The sequence below is a fragment of the Brachyistius frenatus genome, unplaced genomic scaffold, assembly GCF_029030835.1.
Source record: "Brachyistius frenatus isolate BFR_SWC_R1_liver_20210118 unplaced genomic scaffold, ASM2903083v1 Contig_135, whole genome shotgun sequence".
In the NCBI taxonomy this organism is placed as follows: domain Eukaryota; kingdom Metazoa; phylum Chordata; class Actinopteri; family Embiotocidae; genus Brachyistius; species Brachyistius frenatus.
The window spans coordinates 950,741-973,747 of NW_027210734.1; the positions used below are offsets into that span (position 1 = coordinate 950,741).

A 23,007-nucleotide genomic window follows, 5' to 3' on the forward strand; every position below is an offset into this window, starting at 1 on the left:
AAAAGTAAAAAAAATAAATAAAAAGGATCTTGAGTCGCTTCTTCGTTTTTTTTTTTTGTGAGATCTTCAGCAGAGGAAAAAAAAATGAAACCCAAATGATGTTTAACGTTTCTATAGATGGAGGTTCATTCTCTAAGAACTTGGAGGACTTCGACTCTATCCGCAGTGTCCTCCTTTACAGGTCAGTCAAAACCGGATAACTATTCGTGCACGGCACGGATTTCTGTTTTTTTGTTGTTGTTTTCCTTATTTACTTTATTATTATTTTTTTACTAAACCGTAATTCGCTCGCCCACTTTGGCACTTTGCCAGAACTTCCCTGAATACCGGAGGGGATTTAAATAAACCTCGTGCAAAGTCTGCAGAGGAGGTCCAGGATCCGGGCAACAGAATAAAAGTGCAAATGTGCATTTTAACCTTCGTGTCTGGATAATGCATCCTGAACTGTCTGCAGCCTTCCCCGGTGCACGTTTTATATCACGATATCTGCCGGTGCACGTTTTATATCACGATATCTGTCGTATTTTGATGCATTGATGCCGTTATAATGAAGTATTGTACATTTCTTTCCTGTTACATTGGATTCATGTGTCTTGTCAGTATAATTTGAGCAGGTGCGTGGTCACGTCTGTGTTGTTGTTGTTGTTGTTGTTTGTGCATTATTTAAAGGGATGAGAGCATCATGTAAATGTCCTACCTGGCTCGAGCCAGTGTTGTGTTAAAGCACGCGCCCTCTTGTCAATAGTTGTTTCACTTTACTGACATATATGGACCAAAAAAAATCTTCTTCCAAACACAATCAACCTTCAATATGCATATTTATTTTTAACTTTAAGTAGTTGTAGCCTCGACCACGGGGGGCGGGGCCTCACGGGAAATACCGTTTTTTATAAACGGACCAACTTCGACACGGCTCGGAAAAGCGTCTGCGTTGTTAGGGGCAACCTCACCGTCCACCAATCAGAGTGGGCGCGCATCAGTCACGTGTCCCACCACCACCACCACCACCACCGAGCGCGCTCGTCCACGCCCACAACATGGCGAGAAGGTACCGCTGCGCGTTTCGGTGAAACTGTCGCTTTTTGTTACGGCGCGTTTCGTGCTTGAGTGGGAAAACCAAAACCGGTTTATTTAATTTTTTTTTTAAATTTATAACCGGATGGCCCTCGCGGACACCCAACGTCGTGCCGAAAAAACTCTCCCCAGCGTCCAGACGGACGAAGACGATGTGGAGCGCGACAGCGACGGTGAATCCACAACATCGAGTTTCAGCCGCTGCGACGACTCGGAGTAAGAACCCAGTCTCCATCCCTCCCTTGTGTTTTCAACCCTTCAGAAAGACTGGTGGGCTGTCCCACTGAATTCATGGATGTCCCGTCCACGTTGAACCACCGCAGGTTCCTAAAATTAAAAGAAGAAGGCGACCAAAGAAGAAGTAGCTGCCATCCTTTCTGGTCAAGCGCGTAGAGCTTTGTTTTGTCCTTTTATTTATTTTTATTTTTAAAAGCAACTCGAAGACATACTTTTACCATTTTGAACACATGCTGGCACACTGAAACTCTAGGAGTCATCTCACTTTCAGGGCAGAGATACAGTAACTGATCATGTGGATGTGATGTCGTTTACTGTGCTTCTTACTGAGAAAAAAAAGACAAATAAACTGCTATAAAAATGATGTAATAATACTCCAGTGTAGCTTTTAAGACCAGGAAAGGACCAAGCTTAAGTTTTGTCGTCGTTGATTGTTATGAATGTACCTTCTCCTCCCCGTCTTTCACTCGCTCTGCCTTTCACACCATCTTTTCGATGCGCTTGTTTGTTTTCCCTTCAGTGACCTGGAACCAGAATGGCTGGACGACATCCAGAAGAACGGGGAGCTTTTCTACCTGGAGCTGAGCGAGGGGGAAGAGGAGGCCGCGCTGGCCCAGGCCGCCGCCGCCGCCAATCAAGGTGTGTCCACCAATCACGTTCGCTTCAGTGACAAGGAGGCAGAGATCCTCACCGAGCAAAACAAGAAGCAGCGGTGCAGTTCGCGGACGAAGGGCGAGCCGGCGCTCAAAAGGCTGGCGAGGATGCTGAGGAGGAAGAGCCGGCCGTCTCAGCGCAGAGGAGGGAAGGACGGGGGCAAAGATGGCTCGACTTCATCGCCGCCGGCGTCCATCCTGAAGAACCAGCCGGGCTCCAGGCAGGGCGTGGCCGTGCAGCAGCAGCAGCTGAAGGAAGTGTGCGTCTACCTCAACCCGAAACGTTTAGGAGGGTCGACCAGCCCTCTGTGCGACAGCGGAGGCCTGCTGGAGGCGCTGCTGGGGGTGGTGCACCGCCCGGCCTGGAGCAGAGACCCCCCAGGGATCCGACAGGAGGAACAGCTGACGGTTCACGGATTAATACCGAACACTCCCGCCATCAAATGTGGTCAAATCCTCATCGGTGAGACCGGTTTACCAGCTGTTGTGTAACGCTGCAAAATTTCAGCATAACTTTTTGTGTCAATCTTAACAGTATTTTCTTTGGAGATTTAGCAAAGATGAGTAAAGATAAACCCCTATAATGAATGGAAGAGTGTTCCAAATAATGTCATGTTCTGTAGTAGAAATATCCCACCCGAGGAGACACTTCCTGTTTGGGCCTTGACATGCATACATATCCCAGAAGGTGAAGGATGTATTTCCTCCTCGGAAGCTCGAGTTTCAGTGGAAAAGTTCACGTAGATAGAAGTAAACTACTTTTCTTGTTGTTGTGAGCCATTTGCCCCCCGAAACGGGAAAAATGCAGCTGTTGCATCCGTGATGATCATGCATCTTAAGAAAAAAAAAGTGTAAATAATGAGTGCCACATACAACACCTGATGAAATCAAGAGGACTAATCATGTCAAGACAATACACAAACCAAGATTGGCTCAGAAAATCAGATTCATCAGGGTTTTTTTATTCTTCTTCTTAAGGAATATACTACAAACAGCTGGGTTTGTCATACCTAATATCAGGGCTGTTTATTTATTGTTTCTTTTATTCTGCATCACGTGTCTCAACTATGAAGTAGTCCAGATCTGTTTGGGCAGAAAGAACTGGAGCCCACTGACAGATTTGAGTCATAAAAAGATGAAACAGTACTGTATGTCTTCATCCAAGGTCCAAAATTTACCTGAGGAGGCCCTGATTCACCTGAATCCAAGATGCTCTGAGAAACACCTGAGTAAATATGTTCATCACAGTTCTCGAAGTTCTTGTTTAGAAATGTGTCGGCTGTTTACTGGCGAGTTCTCACGGCCGACTCGAAGGCTGCTGCTATTTCCAGTCGAGTTTTTCTAGTGTGAATGAGAGTTTGTAATTGTAGCCGTGGTCCTGTAGAAACGACAGTCCGCCTGTTCGAAAGCTCGGCACCTCTGAAGTGATTTCTTTTTCTGTTTTTCTTTTTTTCTTCGGGCTAATCGTTGGGCAGCTTTCACTGGCAAACGGAGGAATGCCAGTCGTGCTTCACCGCAAACGACTGCCCACATCAGTTACTGTTTAGAGAAGCTTTTATGCTCCATGCTTAAACAATTAGACCGGTTGAATACCTGAAATAGCTCTGTGACTCAGATGGCCTGCGTGCACAGGAGCAGGTGAAGCTGCCCTTTATTAGAGCTGGACGGCTAAAGTACGCAAGGTCAAAAGCTCAACACCTTATATGCTTGTAAATATAATAATACGGAGGCAAAGATTGGTGTGATTTCAGCAGTTTTCTTAAAGAAGTGGATTTGCTTGCAGTCAAAAATGAAGCACAATGCGAATCTTAAGAAGCCATTGTCATCATGTGCTTTAACTTTTAATGGTATTCATCCTCTTTCTCGTGGACGGCATCGTGTCTGCTTGTGAACCTCTGGTGAACCTGCTTTTTTATTTCCTTTACCTCAAGATGTCTGTAGCACTTTCTGTCTCTTTCCAGTTCGCATCTTCGTCCTGACATCTGTGGCCAATCTATCTTTCTGTGGCCCAGTAAGGTGGTTAAACACACACCAATAGCTACTATTTTTCTATTTGACCCTTGATAAAAGTGTTTTTTTTGTTTTGTTTATGCAGGCGATGTGCTTGTAGCAGTGGACGATGTGGACGTGACCTCGGAGAACATTGAGCGGGTCCTGTCCTGCATCCCCGGGCCGACGCAGGTCAGTGTGTGCACGAAGCTGCCAAATTAAGACTCGGTAATAACAGCTTGTAGTTTTTTTTCATATTAGATTAGCTTTCTACATTTCTAAAGTAGCATTTATGCCTTCGAGCTCCCGGTTTGTCACAAACAGCAGACACGGACAGAAAGTAAATATAGACGTTAAATTGCTTTGAAATGCATCGGCTCGGCTAAGCTGCTAAAATGTGTATAGAAAGCAGAAGCCGGCGCTGTTTAACGTTAGGAAAACCCTCAATTACTGAGAAATGATCCTTTGATCTGCAGCACAAAACCCCGTAGTCTGTGCCACAGTCGTGCATTTTTATTTTTTTGTTTCACCAAAAAAACAGACCATCAAAAAGTAGGAATTTGCAAATGACAGTGTGTGCAGGGTTGATGGCGGACAAACAGGACGGCGGTGCGACTCTTTTTATTTTTTTGTATTTTTTCAGTGCCTTTAGGAAGCTGTTGTGGGATTGAAAGCTCAGCTGATTAGAAGACGTAGTCGGAAACTAAATTACATCGTAGGGGAAACGGCAGCGGGAGGTGGGGGAGTTTAGGTGGAGGGTGGGGGGCTTTTTGGAAAAATACGAAGTCCCTCAGGCACCACGATGACTCTCCAAAACTGGAAATAGACTTGTATTGCTGACAGAATGATTGTTTTGTGTGTGTGTGTGTGTGTGTGTGTGTGTGTGTGTGTGTGTGTGTGTGTGTGTGTGTGTGTGTGTGTGTGTGTGTGTGTGTGTGTGTGTGTCCAACGATGGTTTTTCTGTGTGCCAGCCCTCCCACATGGAACGTAGACAGAGCTCATTATGTTTCCGAGGGATAAATATTTGTATTAAAGTCAGTCCACCGTGCCCTTCGCTAACCCCAGATGAACTACAGTCTCTGGATCGTGTGTGTGTGTGTGTGTGTGTGTGTGTGTGTGTGTGTGTGTGTGTGTGTGTGTGTGTGTGTGTGTGTGTGTGTGTGTCTCCATCCATGAACGAGCGGTAAATGACTGACATCAACGGATTGGAATCTCAGTGAGAGCACACTCCAGTCTGACCACATCCTTTATTTTATTTTTTATGATGAGAGAAAGTGCTGCAGTTAGGCTCTGCTTTTTTTTTTTTATAAACGTTTTCTACCCTTTTAACCACGTCTTACATAATTTGTGCATCTTAAAAATAAATTAAAGATACAGTGACAGTAAATCTATTTCAGTGTTTCTCTTATTCAGCCAGAATCACCAGTTTAAAAGGGGGACGTCACGTGGTGTTTCGCCACTGCCCGCTTCTTTCTCTAATAATACCCTTAAAAAAAAAAAATTGTCTAAAATGGCCGGGAGCCCAGATGTAGGCGCCTGCTGGAGAGGCGGGTGGCCTGTGGTTTAGCGCTGAGAAGCCTCCGAGAGTTCTGGGAATGATCGTCGGATTAGGAAATTACAGTTTCAACATTTTTTATTTTTTGGAGCAGGTAATTTAATCTCCCCCCCCCCCAAAAAAAAACATATTTGTTAGACTCCGGATGGCGCAGCATTGAGAACAAATACAGACCTCATCTTTTTTTTGTTTTTGGAAGACATCGACCACATCATGTCTTTTACATCTTGGAGCAGCGGACACAAAACCACTCCGGTTCGGGTCGCCTGCTCTGGGAAACGTATGTGTTCAATAAACCGCATATTTGTTCTGCATATCTTTTGCTTCAGTCAAACAGCACATCATATTTTGAGGTGCGACCAGTGAAGCTGTGATGGTGAAAACCCTGAAGGTTTGATGGTGAATCTGAGCAGAGCCTCCGCCGTCCTTCCTGCTTCTCTTAGTTAAACAACCAAGAACTACTTCCTCCTCTTTATTGGATCCTCCAGAGTTTCATAGCAAAGAAGTTAATATTGCCACTCCTCATATTAGCTTTATAACTTTTAATCAATCAATGTTCGTTATGATTTTTTGTTTGTTTTTTTGTACCGTTTGTTTGGACAATGCCAGTTGAGATTACTTTTTTTATTTTTTATATTTGAGCAGCACCTGGTTCAGAGTACACAAAGAACCTGAGTTGAAAACGTTGGACTCAACATTTGAACTTTTAGTTGCCTGGTTACAGCCAATGGAAACCGTTGGATTTTTTTTTTTTTTTTTTTTTTTTTGGTCATATTTGGACAAGAAATATGGTTTTAAATCACTTGCCAGACATTTTTTTTCTGTAGAGCTCTGTACATATTGGCATGATGCCTCCACACAGTGGGATGTCAGAGGTTTGAACAAGACAGGCTCTCCATCTGTCTCTCTCTTCGAGGAACCTCCTGAAAGTAGGAGTGCACTTATTTAATCAATGGTGATGGTCTGTTTTCTTTTTTCTTTGAATTATAGAAATGACAATAATAATTGTCTTTTATTCGTCATTTGTTTGAGCGTGTCATCTTTATCTGTAGGCGGTGATTTAATTGGGATCAAATGTTTGCTTTGAAAATATCAGTGAAATTAAAGTTGAGTTGATTTAGTGGAGGTCACTTACTGATTGAAGGTCAACTTGTATTTCATTCATGTCTCATAACCAGTCCAGTGACCGGGTCTTAAACACGTCATATTAACCAGCTGATCTTTCTCACATCTGGACGTTCAGATCTGCGTGAATTAGCGTCAGCGTAGCTCTGCAGCGCTGACAGGGTTCAGCTCCGAGTCAACAAAGTGTGTGAACAGGTATGACATCACAGCACGGTCCATATTGTGCACCTTCAGCACAAACCGAGTCCGTGCGGCCTTTCATCGGACGTCGTTTGACTGTATTTCTAATGTGCGCGTGACATTCAAAGGGAATGACATTTGGATAAATCTGGGGTGGAGTTTTGATTGACTGAAAACAAAAGAGATCTTCATGAATACAAATCTCCGGTCCTGTGATTGTGATTGAACTTCATCCAGACTCAAACTCCACAATATCCTGATCTTTGAGGTCACTATTATCGGATTTTGACTGAAGATTTGAAGCGAAGGTCTGCCAAATTGTTTTAACAGAGACACCGCGGCGCTGCAGTGTTTTGTCCGTCTGTGCATCTTGAACACGTGTGTTTCCGTGTGCGTGATGGTCAAATTTCCATGCGGCTCGTTTCCACTGCGATTTGCCGGTGAGTGACACTGTAAAATGAAAGGCCGCGGATGGAAAGTAAAACTGCTGGCTGAATGAGAGAAGATAGGCCGTCTGTTGTCTTGACACTGTTTCTTCAGCTCGCTGTGGTCTGGTTTTAATTTAGTCACACACACACACACACACACACACACACACACACACACACACACACACACACACACACACACACACACACACACACACACACACACACACACCGCTGCTATTTGTTATGCTGCGGTTAGCTCGAGATGTTGGAGCCACTTTCTCTCTGACGGTCGCCCTCCTGCTGTTCACGTTTTCTCCTCAGTGAATGTGTAATGATTGAAGCTTTTCTGCCTGTTGGAAGCGTTGCACGCTCGCACACCTCTGTTTTCCTAAAACAGACACGAGCACTTTTAATAATCCCTCGGCACGTTTATTCGTGTGGAGCCAGAATCTTTAAAAATGAATGAAACCTCTGCGAGGGACTGGTCGGCTGGCTGATGCAATGACACTTACAAAATCTGGTTTTCTTTTTTCTTGTTCCCATTTTCTGTTTTCCTTTATGTACAGTTGAAACCAGAAGTTTACATACACTGTGCAAAAAGACACATAACACTTTTTCTCTCACTGTCTGAAGTTAAATCAGACTAAACCTCTCCTGTTTCAGGTCTGTTAGGATTACCAACATTATTTAACTTTTGCTAAATGTCACAATAATGAGAAAGATAATTTCTTAGAGAATTTTTATATTACTTTCTTTGAGGTCAAAAGTTTACATCCACCAAAAGTACTATGTCTTTAAACAACGTGGGCAAGCCCAGATGATGATGTCATGGCTTTTGAAGCTCCTGATAGGTTAACTGACAACATGTGAGTTAATTGAAGGCACACCTGGGGATGTATTTTAAGGCCACACCTCAAACACTCTGCTTCCTTGTTTGAAATCATGGGAAAGTCAAAAGAAATCAGCCAAGAAATCAGGGAGAGAATCGTGGAGCTCCACAAGTGTGGTTCATCTTTGGGTGCAATTTCCAGATGCTTGAAGGTGCCACGTTCATCTGTGCAAACAATTATACGCAAGTATAAACATGGGAATGTCCAGCCATCACACAGCTCAGGAAGGAGACGGGCTCTGTGTCCCAGAGATGAACGTGTTTTGGTCCGACATGTGCAAATCAACCCCAGAACAAAAGCTAAAGACCTTGTGAAGATGATGGCTGAAGCTGGTAAGAAAGTGTCATTATCCACAGTAAAACGAGTCCTGCACCGACATGGGCTGAAAGGCTACTCAGCAAGAAGGAAGCCATTACTCCTAAAGAAACATAAAAAAGCCAGATTACAGTTTGCAAAAAGACACCAAGACAAAGACCTTAACTTCTGGAGACATTTCCTGTGGTCTGATGAAACTAAAGTGGAGCTGTTTGGCCATGATGACCACCGTTACATTTGGAGGAAAAAGGGGGAAGCTTGTAGACCTGAAAACACCATCCCAACTGTGAAGCATGGAGGTGGCAGCATCATGTTGTGGGGCTGTTTTGCTGCAGCAGGAACTGGAGCTCTTCATAAAATACACGGCATCATGAAGAAAGAACATTACCTGGAAATATTAAGGCAACATCTCAGGACATCAGCCAGGAAGCTAAAACTTGGGCGCAAATGGGTCTTCCAAATGGACAATGACCCTAAGCAGACTGCCAAAATAGTTAAAAAGTGGCTTGAGGACAACAAAGTCAATGTCTTGGAGTGGCCATCACAAAGGCCTGACCTGAATCCCATCGAACATTTGTGGTCAGATCTGAAAAGGCGTGTGCGAGCGAGGCGGCCAACAAACCTGACTCAGTTCCACCAGTTCTGTCCGGAGGAATGGGCCAGAATTCCAGCAGAGTACTGTAAGAAGCTTGTGGAAGGATACCCAAAACGTTTGACCCAAGTCATGCAGTTCAAAGGCAATGCTACTAAATACTAAGGAACTGGATGTAAACTTTTGACCTTGAAGAAAGTCATGAAAGATTCTCTAAAATATTCTTTCTCATTATTGTGACATTTAGCAAAAGTTAAATAATGTTGGTAATCCTAACGGACCTGAAACAGGAGAGGTTTAGTCTGATTTAACTTCAGACAGTGAGAAAAAAAAGTGTTATGTGTCTTTTTGCACGGTGTATGTAAACTTCTGGTTTCTACTGTATATATTTTTTCTTCTCACTACTTATCCCTTTGGTTTTTTTCTTTCATTCCTTCGTTCCTTGATCATTTTATCTTTTTTAAACCGTCTCTCCACCCTTTCCCCTCTAATTTTCCGTGTCTCTTCCCGTCACCGTCCTCCAGGTGAGGCTGACCGTGGAGACGGCGGCTCCGGTGGACAGAAGCGGCGCCGCTGACGCTTCATCGACCCGTAAGACGAAGGGCTCTCCGCCGGTCAGCCAGCTGGTGCGCTTGCTGTGGGGGGAGGACACGGCCGAACTGCAGATGTCCATAGGACACATCCCACATATTGTCATGTACCTGTCACTTAAACTGGACTCGTCATCGCCGCTGGAGGAGGTCAGTTTGAATAACATGTATTTTACACTGAAAGCTCTTCACAGCATTTCAGGTTTCACCAGGAAGTAACGAAGACATTTATTGAGGAAAAAAGCCAGAAGTTTAAGGTTTTAATTCAGATATCATCTTATGCCTGCTCGGAAAATGTCTGAAGTAATCAGATCCAAGGAACCATCACATGAGCTGAAAGGGCTCCAGTTTAACAACAGCACAGACCACGATGTTGGTGGCTCCATGATTTCTTTGTGCAATACCACCAGAATATAATACTCAGGAGGCCGAAGGCATTGTGCTGTTCTTTGTCATTTACTACTTGGACCTCTGATTGGTTCACTTTTGGAGAACCGATATGTTGTCGTTGATGTGATGTGAATCAACAACATTTTTGTATTTTTTTGTATAGTTTTATGTCGGTTTAAGTTTACAACTTTTCATCACACATTACCGTCTCGAGCTCTCCCTGGATGACCTCCTTCACAAAAGTGGTGAACAAAACCGAAGCCGCGTCGCCAATCCGGTTCATTTTGAACTTGGAACTAAGAGTTGTGAAAGAAAACACCAAGTTTGCCTTAAAAGAGGAGAGTCTATTTGACCAATCAGTGAGGTTCAAGGCTGCAAACTCCTCCACAATTACCCCGGGGCTGTGGAAAAGTACTGTGACTAAAGGCAGGAGCTGTGGCCTGACAGCTCCATTTAGATTCTGGGTCTTCCAATTAAAATAAAAGTAAAGTTCCTGAGTTCCAGAAGACGGTCCTGGAGGTACTCCAGTGGAAACAGGCTGTTAATTAAAGAGCAGTGTGACAGTCAGGCATGGAGTGGACGCTGAGAGTTGACAAAACTTAAAATATCGCTGATAGAGTTACCATCAATTTAAAAAAAAAAAAAAAAAAAAAAAACAGCATGAGGGGAGCATAAAGGTTGATATTCAAACCCTGGATGAGCACACGCTTTTCCATCCTTTTGGAAAAGGAATTGGTCTCGAGGAAACCTGATCGTCACTCTGTGGTTAAAGGCAGCCGTGACTCCGAGGAACCCCATCAAACTCCATTTAACACGCTGAACTACACTGAACAGACGGATTTGATCGCCTACATTCTGACACCGTGCATCCTGATGATTGAGGTGTTAAGAATGACCTTAGTTGTGTCAGAAATCTCCGGGTCCAGGAGGGTGGAAAGGTTTCTCTGATGCGAGTCAGAAAACTGCTGCTCTGGACGGCTTCCGAACACCCGCCGGGGGCTACGAACAAAAAACGGAGAGAAAGAGGAGGGAAGTCGAAAGCGTTCCCATCAAATGACGATCTGTCATTTTAATGCTGTGAGCTTTATTCTCTACAATTACATTTCCTTTTTTAATTGGATCCACGTGCACTGTTATGTACCCCACAAGGCAGCACACAGCTCACTTGTAGTGAAGTGTTATTCCCAAAAGTCTTTTTTCTCCTTGCTGCGCTCATTTGCTGACTGACACCTCCACCACTGTAATCACACGTTCCCTGCGGACGGCTTTTTTGGCAGGTTGGTGTTTTTCTTTATGGTTGCTCTTCACTGCTCTGCAGTTTCCTTATTGTGTATCTGCATGCCAGATTTTTTATTTTTTATTTCCTGACCTAACTGGAGATAGACAGATAGAGGTTGACTGGAGCCACATCAGCCAGCGGTTAATTTTCTAAATGACATATCTGTGCGAGAACCCGCTAAACTCGGACTTTGATTTTTTTAGTCCTTCGATTGCAGGTTAGCAGAAGTTGGAGGTTTCGCGGTGGTGTTTTTTTTTTGTTTTTAGCCGTGTGATGATTTTGTGACGGGAGCTTCTTTTTTTCCCCCCTTTTTTTTACTCCTGTATTTACAGAGAAGACATAGCTGAAGGGTCTTACTGTGTTGGTGGTTCTTCAGCAAAAAGAACTTTAGCAGCCTCTCTGAGCTCGGTTTTGGCCCCGAGGTGAATATGTTCCATAGGCAGTCGTTTGTGTCTTTGTTCTGGTTGCCAAGGCTTCAAGAGGATCGTGCATTCAAGGTTTTTATCCCCTCACCCTCCTCTCCGGCCTCCGATCCTCTCAGAGGCTCAACTCCGAACCCTTCAAAGTTACCAGCACGCTTGGAGGAATACTAATATCACAAACAACACACTGGGTCACTCTTTTTTTTCTCTTGTGCAGTTTTTTTCTGCTTTCTCTGCAACATTTAATCCTTTAGATTCCCCACTTTCAGAAATAAGAGTTGGGACTACCTCATTGGATAATTACCAACATAATCACCATAGAGTTTGGTGAAATGAGTTAAAAATGAACAGTGCGTAAGCATTTCCCTCCACGCAGATGATGGTTGAATTCCTGTATTTCCTGAATGTGCTTTCGCTGCTCACTGGAAAGTCAGACATGTGAAATATTTTAGTGACATTCATCTTCCAAGTGACATTTTTTTGTTTGTTCCAGTGAAGGATCGATTGCACAGAAAGTTCAGTTGGCAGAACAAACATCCATCCGGCTCATCCATTCATTCTCCTTTTCTGTCCATAATTTAAGAGACATAAATTTTGGTGACTGTCACATCCAAGAACAGATATTTCACATTTTTATGCAACATTTTTCTGTTGATAGGCAGACCAGAGATTTTTCCTCTGTGCTGCATGTGTAATTTTCGTGACACAGAGCAACGCTTAAGCCAGAAATTCTGAACTACACTGTGTACAGGAGGAAATATTGTACCAGTACCCGGTGTCTGAAGCATCCAGCCAGCTGAAAGGAGTGAGGGGGATCTTTCTCACTCTGTGCGACATGCTGGAGAACGTCACAGGGGGGCAGATCGTCAGGTAGGAAAACGGCTTGAAAAAAAAGATGATGGGAAAAGATGATATTTTTTCTTAATCACCGATATCTAACTGTAAAATAAACTTCAAAATAGACTATGTGTATTTAACCATCAATATTTGACAGGACCTTCTAAATATCAAACAAAAGTGGTGTATTTGGATTGCGGACATTTTCAGTGTTTGGAGTAACGCATTACTGTAATTTCCCTACTTTTGGTGGTGAACAGTAATGTAACAAACTGCTTTTGCAAATGAAATAACAATAGAACAACAACTGGAATTTAAGGCTTATTTCTGGACTTTTTTTTCATATTTTGGACGACATGCTATAGTATGACTTTTTTTCATATTTTAGACGACATGCTACAGTATGACTTTTTTTTCATATTTTGGACGACATGCTATAGTATGACTTTTTTTCATATTTTGGACGACATGCTACAGTATGACTTTTTTTTTCATATTTTGGACTACATGCTACAGTATGACTTTTTTTTCATATTTTGGACGACATGCTATAGTATTACTTTTTTGCACAACACACCCTCACTGGGGATTAAACCCAGAACCTTGGTACTATGAGGCTACATTGGTAACCACCGCCTCCGCATAACTTAGTCGTCCATATTAAGGATGACATATTTTTACTTTTAGGTTATTATTTATGCAGGAACATTCAAATTCCACATTGAAAGTCGAACCTGGGACCTTTAGACTGCGAGACGACAACGCTGACAACTGCACCAATGAGCTGGTTTACATAAAAATGAACGAAAGTCATACTTATAGCATGTCGTACAAAATATGCAACAAAAAAAAGTAATACTCCAAATACTTGACTTTTGATTATGAACATAGTTCACACTTTTAAAAGAAAAAGAGCTGGAATACATTTTTGGCATTTGGGAACACTATAGGATGTGTAGAAATGAAGTTATTTCCTCTTTTTCTGTGCAGTTTGTCCTTCAACCTTCGCATTCACAAACTGACCTCTCCGATACCTTCTTCCATTGTTTCGTTCCCGTTCAGCTCGTCTCTCCTGCTCGGGAAACATCTGGTACACGTTGGCTACTGGAAGGAAAGCAGCAACCTGCTGGTCATCGGTCTTCCTGCCGAGAGGTGGGAGGAGGCAGCATCAAACACACATGCTACACATCTCAAGAATCAAATACACATATATTACATAAGAAGAGCTGATTCCAATGTGGCAGGTATAAAAAAAAAAAAATCAGACTGCAGATTATCAGGACATCATTTTTGAAAATCAGAGCTTGTGACACCGGCGTGGTGATAAATCCTCAGAGCTCCAGAAATGAAGTGTTTTTTATAGAAGAGGAAATATTTCAGAGCATGATCTGTAAAAACAATTGGAAAGGAGGGTTCCTCAGTTTAACTTTACCATGTGCTTCTCTTTGTCCTTTGTTGCCTCTTTAAGGAGCATGTGGTTGTAAAATGAGTTCTTGAGATGAGTCATATCACCCATCTTTTAATTTTGAGCTGCCAGGTCAGCTCAATCGGTCTCGATAGAAAATGGATGATGGATTTAAGAAGAAAAAAGCACAAACACATCAAATGTTTGATGTCCGTTAGCCTTAATACTCGATAAGCAGCAGATTGATTAGGATGTTTGTTTGACGTGTCCCTGCAGGGTTCCTCTGCTCTATCTGCAGACGGTGGTGGGAGACGTGGTGCGGACACTGAAAGTGATGTACGGCTCCTTGGACAGGTCGGTCAAACTTCCTCTTTCTTTACTTACACACAATGCCAACTACGCTGAAATAAAAGCAATGATCTCTGTCGTTTCCTGCTCTTAGATAACTCTCCCTTCTGTTTCTCTTGTCCTGATATGTAATCACTCTCCCGTGGTTCTTTTTATTTCACCACTTCATGACCCTTCTGTCATCGTGCCCTCTTTCTGTCCGCAGAGCGTTCTCTAAGGTGGAAAACTCTGCCAGGTTGGACCATTTCTTCTGCCTGTTCTTCCAGCAGCTCATCCAGCCTGCTCGTCTGAGGGAAGGCTCGCCGGCGCCCGACGTCTCGGGGACGCTCTTCCTGGACGGACTGCCGGCGGTCCGGTGGCTCACGCTGCCTCCAGAAATCAAGGTGCGTTTCTGTGTCTGTGAATGCAGACCGGTACAAGTTTTCTTTCATTACTGCAGCTCAGGTGCCCTCTTGTGTTCATTGTTAAAATGTGAAGATCACTCACAGACACCTGCTGGACTGAAAACAGAAGAAACTTTAATGGTGATAATGGATCATTTTCAGGAGCAAAGAGCATTACAGCACATTAAAAAAAATTACATAGAAACCGAAACATGCGGCAGCTTCGGTGCGATTAAGTTTATTTTTCTGTGTTCTTTCGTCCACAGATGGAGGTGGATACTGTTCTCTCTGATTTCGAGTCTTCTGATTTTGGAGAAATGGTGAGAAACATGATTTGGCAAAAACAAACAGTAGATTTTCCAACTTTACACTCTGATCTGTCTTAACACTCATCGTGCTGTTATGGTCGGTGTTTAAAGGGGCCACAGAGTCGCCTCAGGGGTCCTTGATGTGAACGTTAGCCTATTTTTAGAGGTGTGTATTTTTAATGAGAAGCTAATAGGATCCAGTTTGTCCTTTGCACAACTGATTAAAGACGGATTATTGATGCTGGCAAACATCAACAAGTGAAGTAGAGTTTTAAAATTATTATCCTGCAGAACAACGTTACAAAAAGGGGGACTTGACTGATTTATCATTGAACTGCAATTGTATTGATTTTTATTTTAATAGAAAAAGTATCAAATTGAATGAAATCCCCTGAGTTCACTGTTAAGTTCCCCTTCCCATCTGCTGCCTGCGTCTTTGTTTACTTTCTTATATTTTTAAGCGTCTTTATTTCTTATGTGTTACAGTCTGAGGACTTCTTCGGCCTGAGGCGTCTGTACGTCATCCTCGGCTCCTGTTTGTTCTACAAGGTGGGCGTCCGAGTCCAAAACCAAACACAAAACTATATTGATGCGACGAGGCCGCTCGCGCCCGCCGCGGCGTGTGCGGCGCGAGCGGCCTCGTCGCATCAATAGTGCGACGGTCCAAATGTCAACAAGTGACTGTATGCAGAAGATGACCTTTCAGACCAGATGACAGCACAACACATCATCGACCTAATTACTCTGTTGAATTATTAACGAGGGGGTGGTGGGGAGGGGGAGGGGGGGACTGTGTTGCATCGTTTCAAGCTGCTCACACTGAATCGTCCTCTCCCAGTCCTACCTGATCGCCAACCACCTGCCGAAGGAGGACCTGCTGGACGTGTGTCTGTACTGCCAGCACTACTGCCTGCTGCCGCTGGCCTCGGAGCAGCGAGTGGGTCAGCTGGTCATCTGGAGGGAGGTGTTTCCCCAGCAGAGAGCCAACGGAGGCGGCGGCGGGGCGCCGGGCTTCAACCAGCCGCAAGCACGGCACTTCCTGCTCATAGTGGGGCTGGTAAGGAGCAAAAATCCAGAGCGTCTTCGTTGATATTTCTCTTTAGCAGTAGAAAGTTATTCAAGATTTGTATCCTCTTATTTGGTTTGTGTAGACGCTTTAAAAAAAAAAGTTCATGGTGTTCGATTTTGTTCAAATTATCCAAATAACTAAATTGATTAGAGACACCAGAGGTCAACGTTGAACGTTGAAAAAAAAAAAAAAAAGACGTCTTTTCGGTGTCCATGGTGACTCTGAACTTTGGCTCAGCAATAAGCTGTTCAGATTTTGGAGGTCAAAGGTCAAAAGGGAACATTTGTGAAAACATCTTAATAAATTCCCCTCCAGGCGTTCCTGAAACATCGCGGTCAATGACCACGGGTAAGTGTGAGGCGATGGTGACCTTTGACCTTGACGATGAAAATCTCACCAGTTCAACGTTAGCACCAGGTGAATGTTGTGAATTGAAAAAAAAAATTCGACGGACGGACGAGGGGGAACTGAGGTCACAGTGACCTGGAACTTTGACCTTTCACCACCAAACTCTTAATCCGTTTATTCTTCAGCCTGTACATTAACCTTGTTGTCATCCATGTGCACGTCGTCTGCTCTCTCCACCCCAGAGACACTTCATGCAGTGTGTGCTGCTGGAGGCCGGCGGCTGTGCTTCGCCGGCGTCGGGCTCTCCGGGACCCGACTGTGTGTACGTGGACCAGGTGGGCTGCGTTGAGATCCCTCTGCAGCCATGACAACCACAACTGTCAATCACCACAACATGATCTAACCCTCTGCGGTTCCTCTGGCTCCAGGTGAAAGCCACCCTGCTGCAGCTGGAGGTGTTGGAGGCCGGTATCGAGGAGCGTCTGAACGCCCCGCCGGCTCCCTGCCTGTCCTGCGCCGACTGGTTCCTCCCAGCCGGCACGGCCCGCGACCGCCTCGACAGCCTGGCCTCCTCCTCCCCCGTCTTCAGCAAGCTCGCCGGCGCCGTCAAGGGCTCCTCGTCGGGGTCGAGGGGCCGCAGCCTGTTCGGGGAGAAGTCGCGGAGGTCCAGCCCACAGAGGAGCCTGTCGGACAGCGGGAGCGAGGGGCAGACGGAGGGGTCCGGTTCATCGGTGGCGCCGGGCTTCAGTCCGCACTCAACCCCGGACTCGGCGAGGAAGCTGGGGGGCCGGCGGGACTCGCTGGCGTCCGGAGGGTCCGACGGGAGCGGAGGCAGCGGAGGCCTCTTCAAGGTACAGATGTGCTTAACGTTCGGTCCTGTTCGTAAATCATGTCGTCGGTGGACGACACAGAACAGCAATGAAGAACCATTTGGATCCTGGTGCAAATCTACTGCGATCACCAGACATTTTTTTGAAGCAAATTTGTAATTAATTTTCCAATAAAGCTGCACTTAAGTAACAGATCAATTAAAAAAAATATCAAAAGTCAGTTTCTGTGCATATTCTGATGCATCTTTAGCAACACTGCGTGTCCAGGAGGTTGTTTAAACGGACTTCATCGTATTTCCAGACGTGTGTAACTTCAGGATGAAACAATTTTCTGTCCACTGATTGAGAAAAAAAAGATTTAAATTAGTTTCCCGATCAAAACTAAAAACTGAGGGGTTTATCTGTTCTCCATGAACCGGATGCACATAAAGAAACTCAAAGCATGTTGCTAGAAAATTAAACAAAAATGAAAATTATAGTTAGGTTGCATGTTTTATGGTGAAAAATGTATTGTGAGAATTTTCTCACTTGTACCACTAAAGCTCCTTAAAAGCAGCTTGTACGCAGCGTTTTGATATTCAAATACAATTTTTTTTTTTTCCGTCTTTCACATCAGGTACCGAAGATGAAGCACCCGAACCCGTTCTACCTCGGCACCCTGAGGAAGACTCTGACGGAGAGGGAGACGGAGGAGATGTACAACACCATGAAGTGAGCGATGAAGGAAACAATCCAACGTCGGTCGGTGTAAAAAACCCACCAGACCCACGTGTAGATCTGACCCGTTGTCCCGTTGTCCCGTTGTCCCGGTGACAGGCTGACGTGCGGCGCGGAGAACACCTTGTTCCACTACGTCCTGATGGAGACGGTGCAGGGCATCTTCATCGCGCCCACCCACAGAGAGGTGGCTCAGCTCAGCGGCTCCATCCACCCGCAGCTCATACGCAACTTCCACCACTGCTGCCTCTCCATCCGGGCCGCCTTCCAGCAGAGTCTGCCGGCCCGGGTGAGACACGACTACTCGCTACAGGCGAGGGATTAAAGCCACCTGAAGTCAGAAACATAAAGTCCAGACCAGGAAAGCATCAATGAAGTGTGTTAGCAAATGTTACAAAAGATTTATTGATGTTTGTTTAAATTTTAGCTGACAAGTCAAAAAAGAAATTGCAGCACAAAACTGAAGATTTCACCAGAAGCGCGTTTCCTTTCTAACGTGTCGTACCTGCTTTAATCCGCCGAGTGATTGTTTTTGCCGTGATCTTCGTCTCCTGCAGGGCCGCCGTGCAGCCGACAGGCCTCAGAGCGGCTGCTGGGCTCTGGGTCCGGTCAAAGAACACGGGGTTCTGTTTCAGTGTAAACCGGAGAACTGGACCGACCAGAGGAAACCGGCTCCCACCATGACCTACTGGGTCATCGGGTACGTCGGCGCACACAAACTTTTTATTTGTTTCAAATTGATCAAGATCAGGAGGTTCAGTTGTTCACCTGAAGAAGCTCCACAAATGGAGAAAACGGCTGTTAAAAGTCGGATCAGAGGGTTTCGTCTCCAGTAAAATCCTCCTCGTCATTAAATTGGATTCTGTAGCAGCAAAAGGAGGATCCAACTGCAGTGATGAATATCAGCAGAGGACACGGTGAACTCTGAGCTGCTTTATCTGTGTGTCCTCTCCGAGATGGACCTGCTCCCATTGAAGGAAAGAACCAGTTTTCTCTTCAATCTACTGAAATGAATAGGAAGCATTGTACAGTGTGTTCACTGAGAACAGGAGGAGGAGGAGGAGGAGGAGGAAGGGGGAACTCTCCACGGCGAAGCAGCTGATGTTACTGTAATCGTCTAGAACTGGGAGCCTTTGCAGGATAAACACAAAGAGCAGCAGGATCCGGGACGGGGAGAGAAGAGGAGGATCATGGGAGAACAGGAGTTGTTTTTGTCAATATGTGCAAAGCTTTCTTTGAACTTTTTCATCGGAGGTCTTCTGTTTTCTCCTTTTTAAAAAAAAAAAAAAAAATGAGCGGCAGCCTCATTTCTCACGTGCCGCCGTCCTTCTCTCGGTCTTGCAGGCGGATGCTGCTGGAGCCCGTCCCTCAGGAGTTCTACGTGTGCTTCCACGACTCGGTGGCGGAGGTTCCCGTCGAGATGGCCTTCAGGCTCTCCTTCGGTTTGGCTCTGTGACGCGTCTCATCGGATCGGCGGCAGAACGAAGCGTCGGCCACATTCTCAGGAAAACACTACGAAACTGTGACGCTCGTCGGAAGCATCTGAGGGCGGGAAACTCCCAACGGGGGACCAGGTGATTTGTCGTTCAGCATATATATATACACGTGTGTGTGTGAGCGTGAAAAGCCACTCAGTCCCTGAATACCTCAGACGTGATGACGTAAAGCAGACAAAGACCCTCCAGTGAGAGCAGCTGCTGAAACGTTTAAGCTGGACCAGTAAAATAAGGTTGTATTGATATTTTCACACATTGTATGCAGTGACGCTAAATAATTCTTTGTTACTTAATTTAAACTGTGTACAGTTTTGTATGAAAAAGGCCTCATGAATGAACATTATTTGACAATAAAATAAAAAAGAAAGCAAAATGATCTGTTTTGATTCAATTCTGTTTATCTTCATCACATTATTTACAAAATGAACTCAGTTCAAAACAGTGGAGACAAAACGGGTATTTTGTGTCGTCGTAAACAAAGAGATGCTCTTGAAATCATAAATACTGAGTCATGTTTGATTGACAGGTTCAGATTTTAGTACGTTCTTTTTGTTTTTTGTACATAATTGGATTGTTTAACGAGCAACACTGCAGGAAAAAAAAAAATCATTATTAATGAGACTCAGCTACGAACAAAAAAAAGAGGCACGTTGATAAAAAGTCAACTGTTTGAAGTGTAAAGTTCAAACTGCACCGGAGCAGCCGCGAGCGTCCGTACGCACCGTCACCTTTTACCTCCTGGTGTCGTGAACAGAACCGCAGCAGAGTCCACTCAGCGATCCGTCCACTCAGCGATCCGTCCTCTGAGGCTCAAGCGGCGCTCTGCACCAGCAGCAGGTTCCTCCGGTAACACTCGAGGCTGCAGAGAGGAACGCCGGACTTCGAGCAGCAGTACTTCTTCCGGTTGCTGCACCCGCTCACCCCGCAGCTCACCGGGGCCGGAGGCGGAGGCCGAGGGGGAGCCGGCGCCGGAGCGGGGACCCCCGAGGGAAAGGAGATGGCCATCCCCTGCGCCGAGTCGCTGTACCGCACCGTGGGACACTGACTCTGCTTGGACTTCTTCTCCCTCATGCTCTTGATCTTGGCCTTGCTGGTTTTGGTCAGCCTCTCTATCGTCTGGTTCTTGTTCTCCTCGGCCTTCTTGGCCGCCTGCAGGCGCCTCTTGCGAGCGCGCTCCTCCCGCTTCTGCATCATCTCCGCCGTCATCTCTTTCTCCTTGTAGCCCATCGGCAGCTCCAGGAGCGGCTGGCTCTGCTGCTTGTGTAGCAGCGCTTTCTGAAGAGGGAACGGGACAGACGCGCGTTTACAGCTGCTTGAAATGGAACAACGTTTGACCACAACACGGATTTAAAGTCTTGCACACAGTCACTTGTGTAGGAAGTCATATTTAATGCACAGATGTTTCTAAAGGTTTTCTCTGTCTGTTGTTTTCGAAAAGTAAATCAATATTCCTTTAAAGCATTTCGCAGCTGACTGGTTTTTTTTAAAAACAAAAGTTCTTCTCTGCTCCTCACCTGTCGGGCGGTGAGCAGCGACTCGTCCACCTCCTTCTTCAGCTCTCCGTTGTCGTCCAGCTCTCCTTTCTCCAGAGCGTCCAGCCACCGCTCCTCCTCGTCCACCGGCGCGCACATCATGGAGTCGGAGTCCATGTCTGGCAGAGGGGACGCGGCCAGGTTGCTGTCTTCGTCTGTGACAAATTAAACAGAATCTTCTTGTTTATTTTTGACTAATAAACAGCAGAAAATCACAACAAGTTGTATTCACAGAAAGTGAAGTCTCAGAGCCGCTCAGTCTGCACAACAACACATCTAAACATATTATTGACTGTTAGGATCCTTTATACAAACTTAAACTACAGCAGCGACTACAAATTGTTGCCAGCGGTTTCATTAATCGATGATTTCTACGATTGTTTGATTCATAAAATCCCCAAACATGAAAATGACGTCCATCCTTCATCCAGCAGGTGTTTCAGTGACTCACCCAGCCAGGCGCGATACTGCTCCAGAGGCACAGAGGGCTCTTCGTCGTCGTCGTCGTCGTCATCGTCGTCGTCTTCATTATCGTCGTCGTCGTCGTCACCGACGTTGTTATGGATGATCATCAGCGGGGAGGGAGGACGAGCCACGCCGGGGTGGACGGTGAAGGTGGGAACGCTGGAGCAGAGAGACAGACGCCCACCGAGTGAGTGCGTGTTCGTCAGCACCGGAGTTAAAACGTGATCCCGGCAGCTCACCTCTTCGTCCCCAGCGTCTGACCTCCCAGTTTGATCTTGAGTCGGAGCTGCGGTGGAGGTCGAGGGACGGCGACGGGCTCCGGGGCCTCGGCGAAGCTGTGGTGCTTCCTCTTGTGCTTCTTGTGCTTTTTGTGTTTCCGTTTGTGAACGCTGTGCAGGCCGGAGCCGCCCTCACCTGCAGAGGAGGAGGAATTCAACACACACGTCAGAGCTGCAAAATAACAACCGCCGTCTGTCGGTGAGTTTTGTCCGTTAATCGATTCGTTGTTTGGCCTGTCGGACACGTGGGAAACAACAGAACTGGAACGTTTGATGACATTTTGTGAGACAGAAAAGCTGACATTTCTTTTCAGAAGTATGGTGCTTTCTGTAAATTCACAAGCATCTGAATCAATTGATGGTAAAAATAAAAGTGAATTCATATTATTAAGGAGCCAAAAAAAAAGTGGCTGTAGAACCGAGTTACTCTTTAAAACCAACTTTCTTTGTCTTAAAACATAAAACATCCATCAGCCACGACATTAAAACCACTTGACATCATGGACAGTTATTTTGATCCTCCCATTTAAATGAGTGGGTTGATTAAACATGAGGAATATTTAATTATAATAAATACAAATTTAATTCAACACCTCTCAGGATGGCTGCAGTTTGTGATAATCAGACTAACAAAGAGGATCACGTGCACCTAACTGATATGCAACAAACTGAAACCATTAACAACAAAAAAACAACAGCTGCCAAAATACATTTTAAAAAGTAAACATCAACACTTTCATCCACTCACCGAGGAACCTGGGGTGGATCATGTCTTTCCTTTTCCCCATTGAAACGACCAGGATGTGGGCACAAAGAGGAGGACAGGCAGGCTGGAGCTCTACATAGCAGCTAGAAACTGCAGAAAGTCTCCTGTTTTTATTGTTCTCTCTGTTCTTGTTGTTTCGGTAAACAAAACCTTGTTCTGTAAACAAAACTGCACAGAAGGCGTCAACTTACCGCATCTAGCCACATCTGCTGGCGTTTATTTTAACGACTGCAGCTAATCTGCAACAAACTAAAACTAAAGAAAAAAACAACCAAACAAACACAGGAACCAACCTTTTTGTTTTTGGGGGTTTTAAGCGACTAAAAATTAAGCTACGCGGTGACTTTACGTTTGCACGACTTGCGAGGCTAGGCTAGGCTAATAACACGGAAGTTCGTCAATTTCGTCATTTCCGACTCTCGTGTTCTCACAGCTTCCGGGTAATGTAGTTCAGGGAGCGGAGGCCCGCCGGCGACCGCCGCGCGTCTCAGCACGCCGAGAAA

The 23,007-nt window shown here is 45.2% G+C and overlaps 2 protein-coding genes across 3 annotated transcripts; one reads left to right on the top strand and one right to left on the bottom strand.

Moving 5' to 3' along the window:
* The first annotated feature begins 98 nt into the window (after positions 1-98).
* intu (inturned planar cell polarity protein) lies at positions 99-19,824 on the top strand. 2 transcript variants are annotated; one of them, XM_069714846.1, is made up of 17 exons: positions 99-181; positions 1,832-2,427; positions 4,060-4,145; positions 9,566-9,781; positions 12,474-12,592; positions 13,622-13,711; positions 14,241-14,318; positions 14,518-14,695; positions 14,962-15,015; positions 15,490-15,552; positions 15,842-16,060; positions 16,663-16,755; positions 16,849-17,271; positions 17,867-17,961; positions 18,067-18,256; positions 18,525-18,667; positions 19,312-19,824. In XM_069714846.1, exons 1-17 carry the CDS (start codon positions 99-101, stop codon positions 19,421-19,423), a joined length of 2,838 nt encoding a protein of 945 aa, XP_069570947.1. In that variant the 3' UTR covers positions 19,424-19,824. The 2 variants fall into 2 exon arrangements, with proteins under 2 accessions (XP_069570947.1, XP_069570946.1); XM_069714845.1 differs by lacking the exon at positions 99-181 and adding an exon at positions 1,048-1,290.
* Positions 19,825-19,839: 15 nt separating this feature from the next.
* On the bottom strand, positions 19,840-22,891 carry ino80b (INO80 complex subunit B). Its single transcript, XM_069714853.1, has 5 exons — positions 22,487-22,891; positions 21,700-21,874; positions 21,447-21,619; positions 20,978-21,150; positions 19,840-20,738 (listed from the first exon to the last, which is right to left on the bottom strand). The coding sequence occupies exons 1-5, from the start codon at positions 22,524-22,526 to the stop codon at positions 20,274-20,276; spliced, it is 1,026 nt and encodes a 341-aa protein (XP_069570954.1). The 5' UTR covers positions 22,527-22,891; the 3' UTR covers positions 19,840-20,273.
* Between the last annotated feature and the right edge of the window lie 116 nt (positions 22,892-23,007).

Bases quoted from the DNA above. Each gene is read 5' to 3' on its own strand.
- intu (XM_069714845.1), top strand. From the start codon at position 1,160: ATGGCCCTCGCGGACACCCAACGTCGTGCCGAAAAAACTCTCCCCAGC. The intron at 9,782-12,473 runs GTCAGTTTGAAT...CACTGTGTACAG, and splicing joins CGTCATCGCCGCTGGAGGAG to GAGGAAATATTGTACCAGTA. The intron at 17,962-18,066 runs GTGAGCGATGAA...TCCCGGTGACAG, and splicing joins GAGATGTACAACACCATGAA to GCTGACGTGCGGCGCGGAGA.
- ino80b (XM_069714853.1), bottom strand. From the start codon at position 22,526: ATGGGGAAAAGGAAAGACATGATCCACCCCAGGTTCCTCG. The intron at 21,151-21,446 runs GTGAGTCACTGA...AATTTGTCACAG, and splicing joins GCAGTATCGCGCCTGGCTGG to ACGAAGACAGCAACCTGGCC. The intron at 20,739-20,977 runs GTGAGGAGCAGA...TTCCCTCTTCAG, and splicing joins CGCTGCTCACCGCCCGACAG to AAAGCGCTGCTACACAAGCA.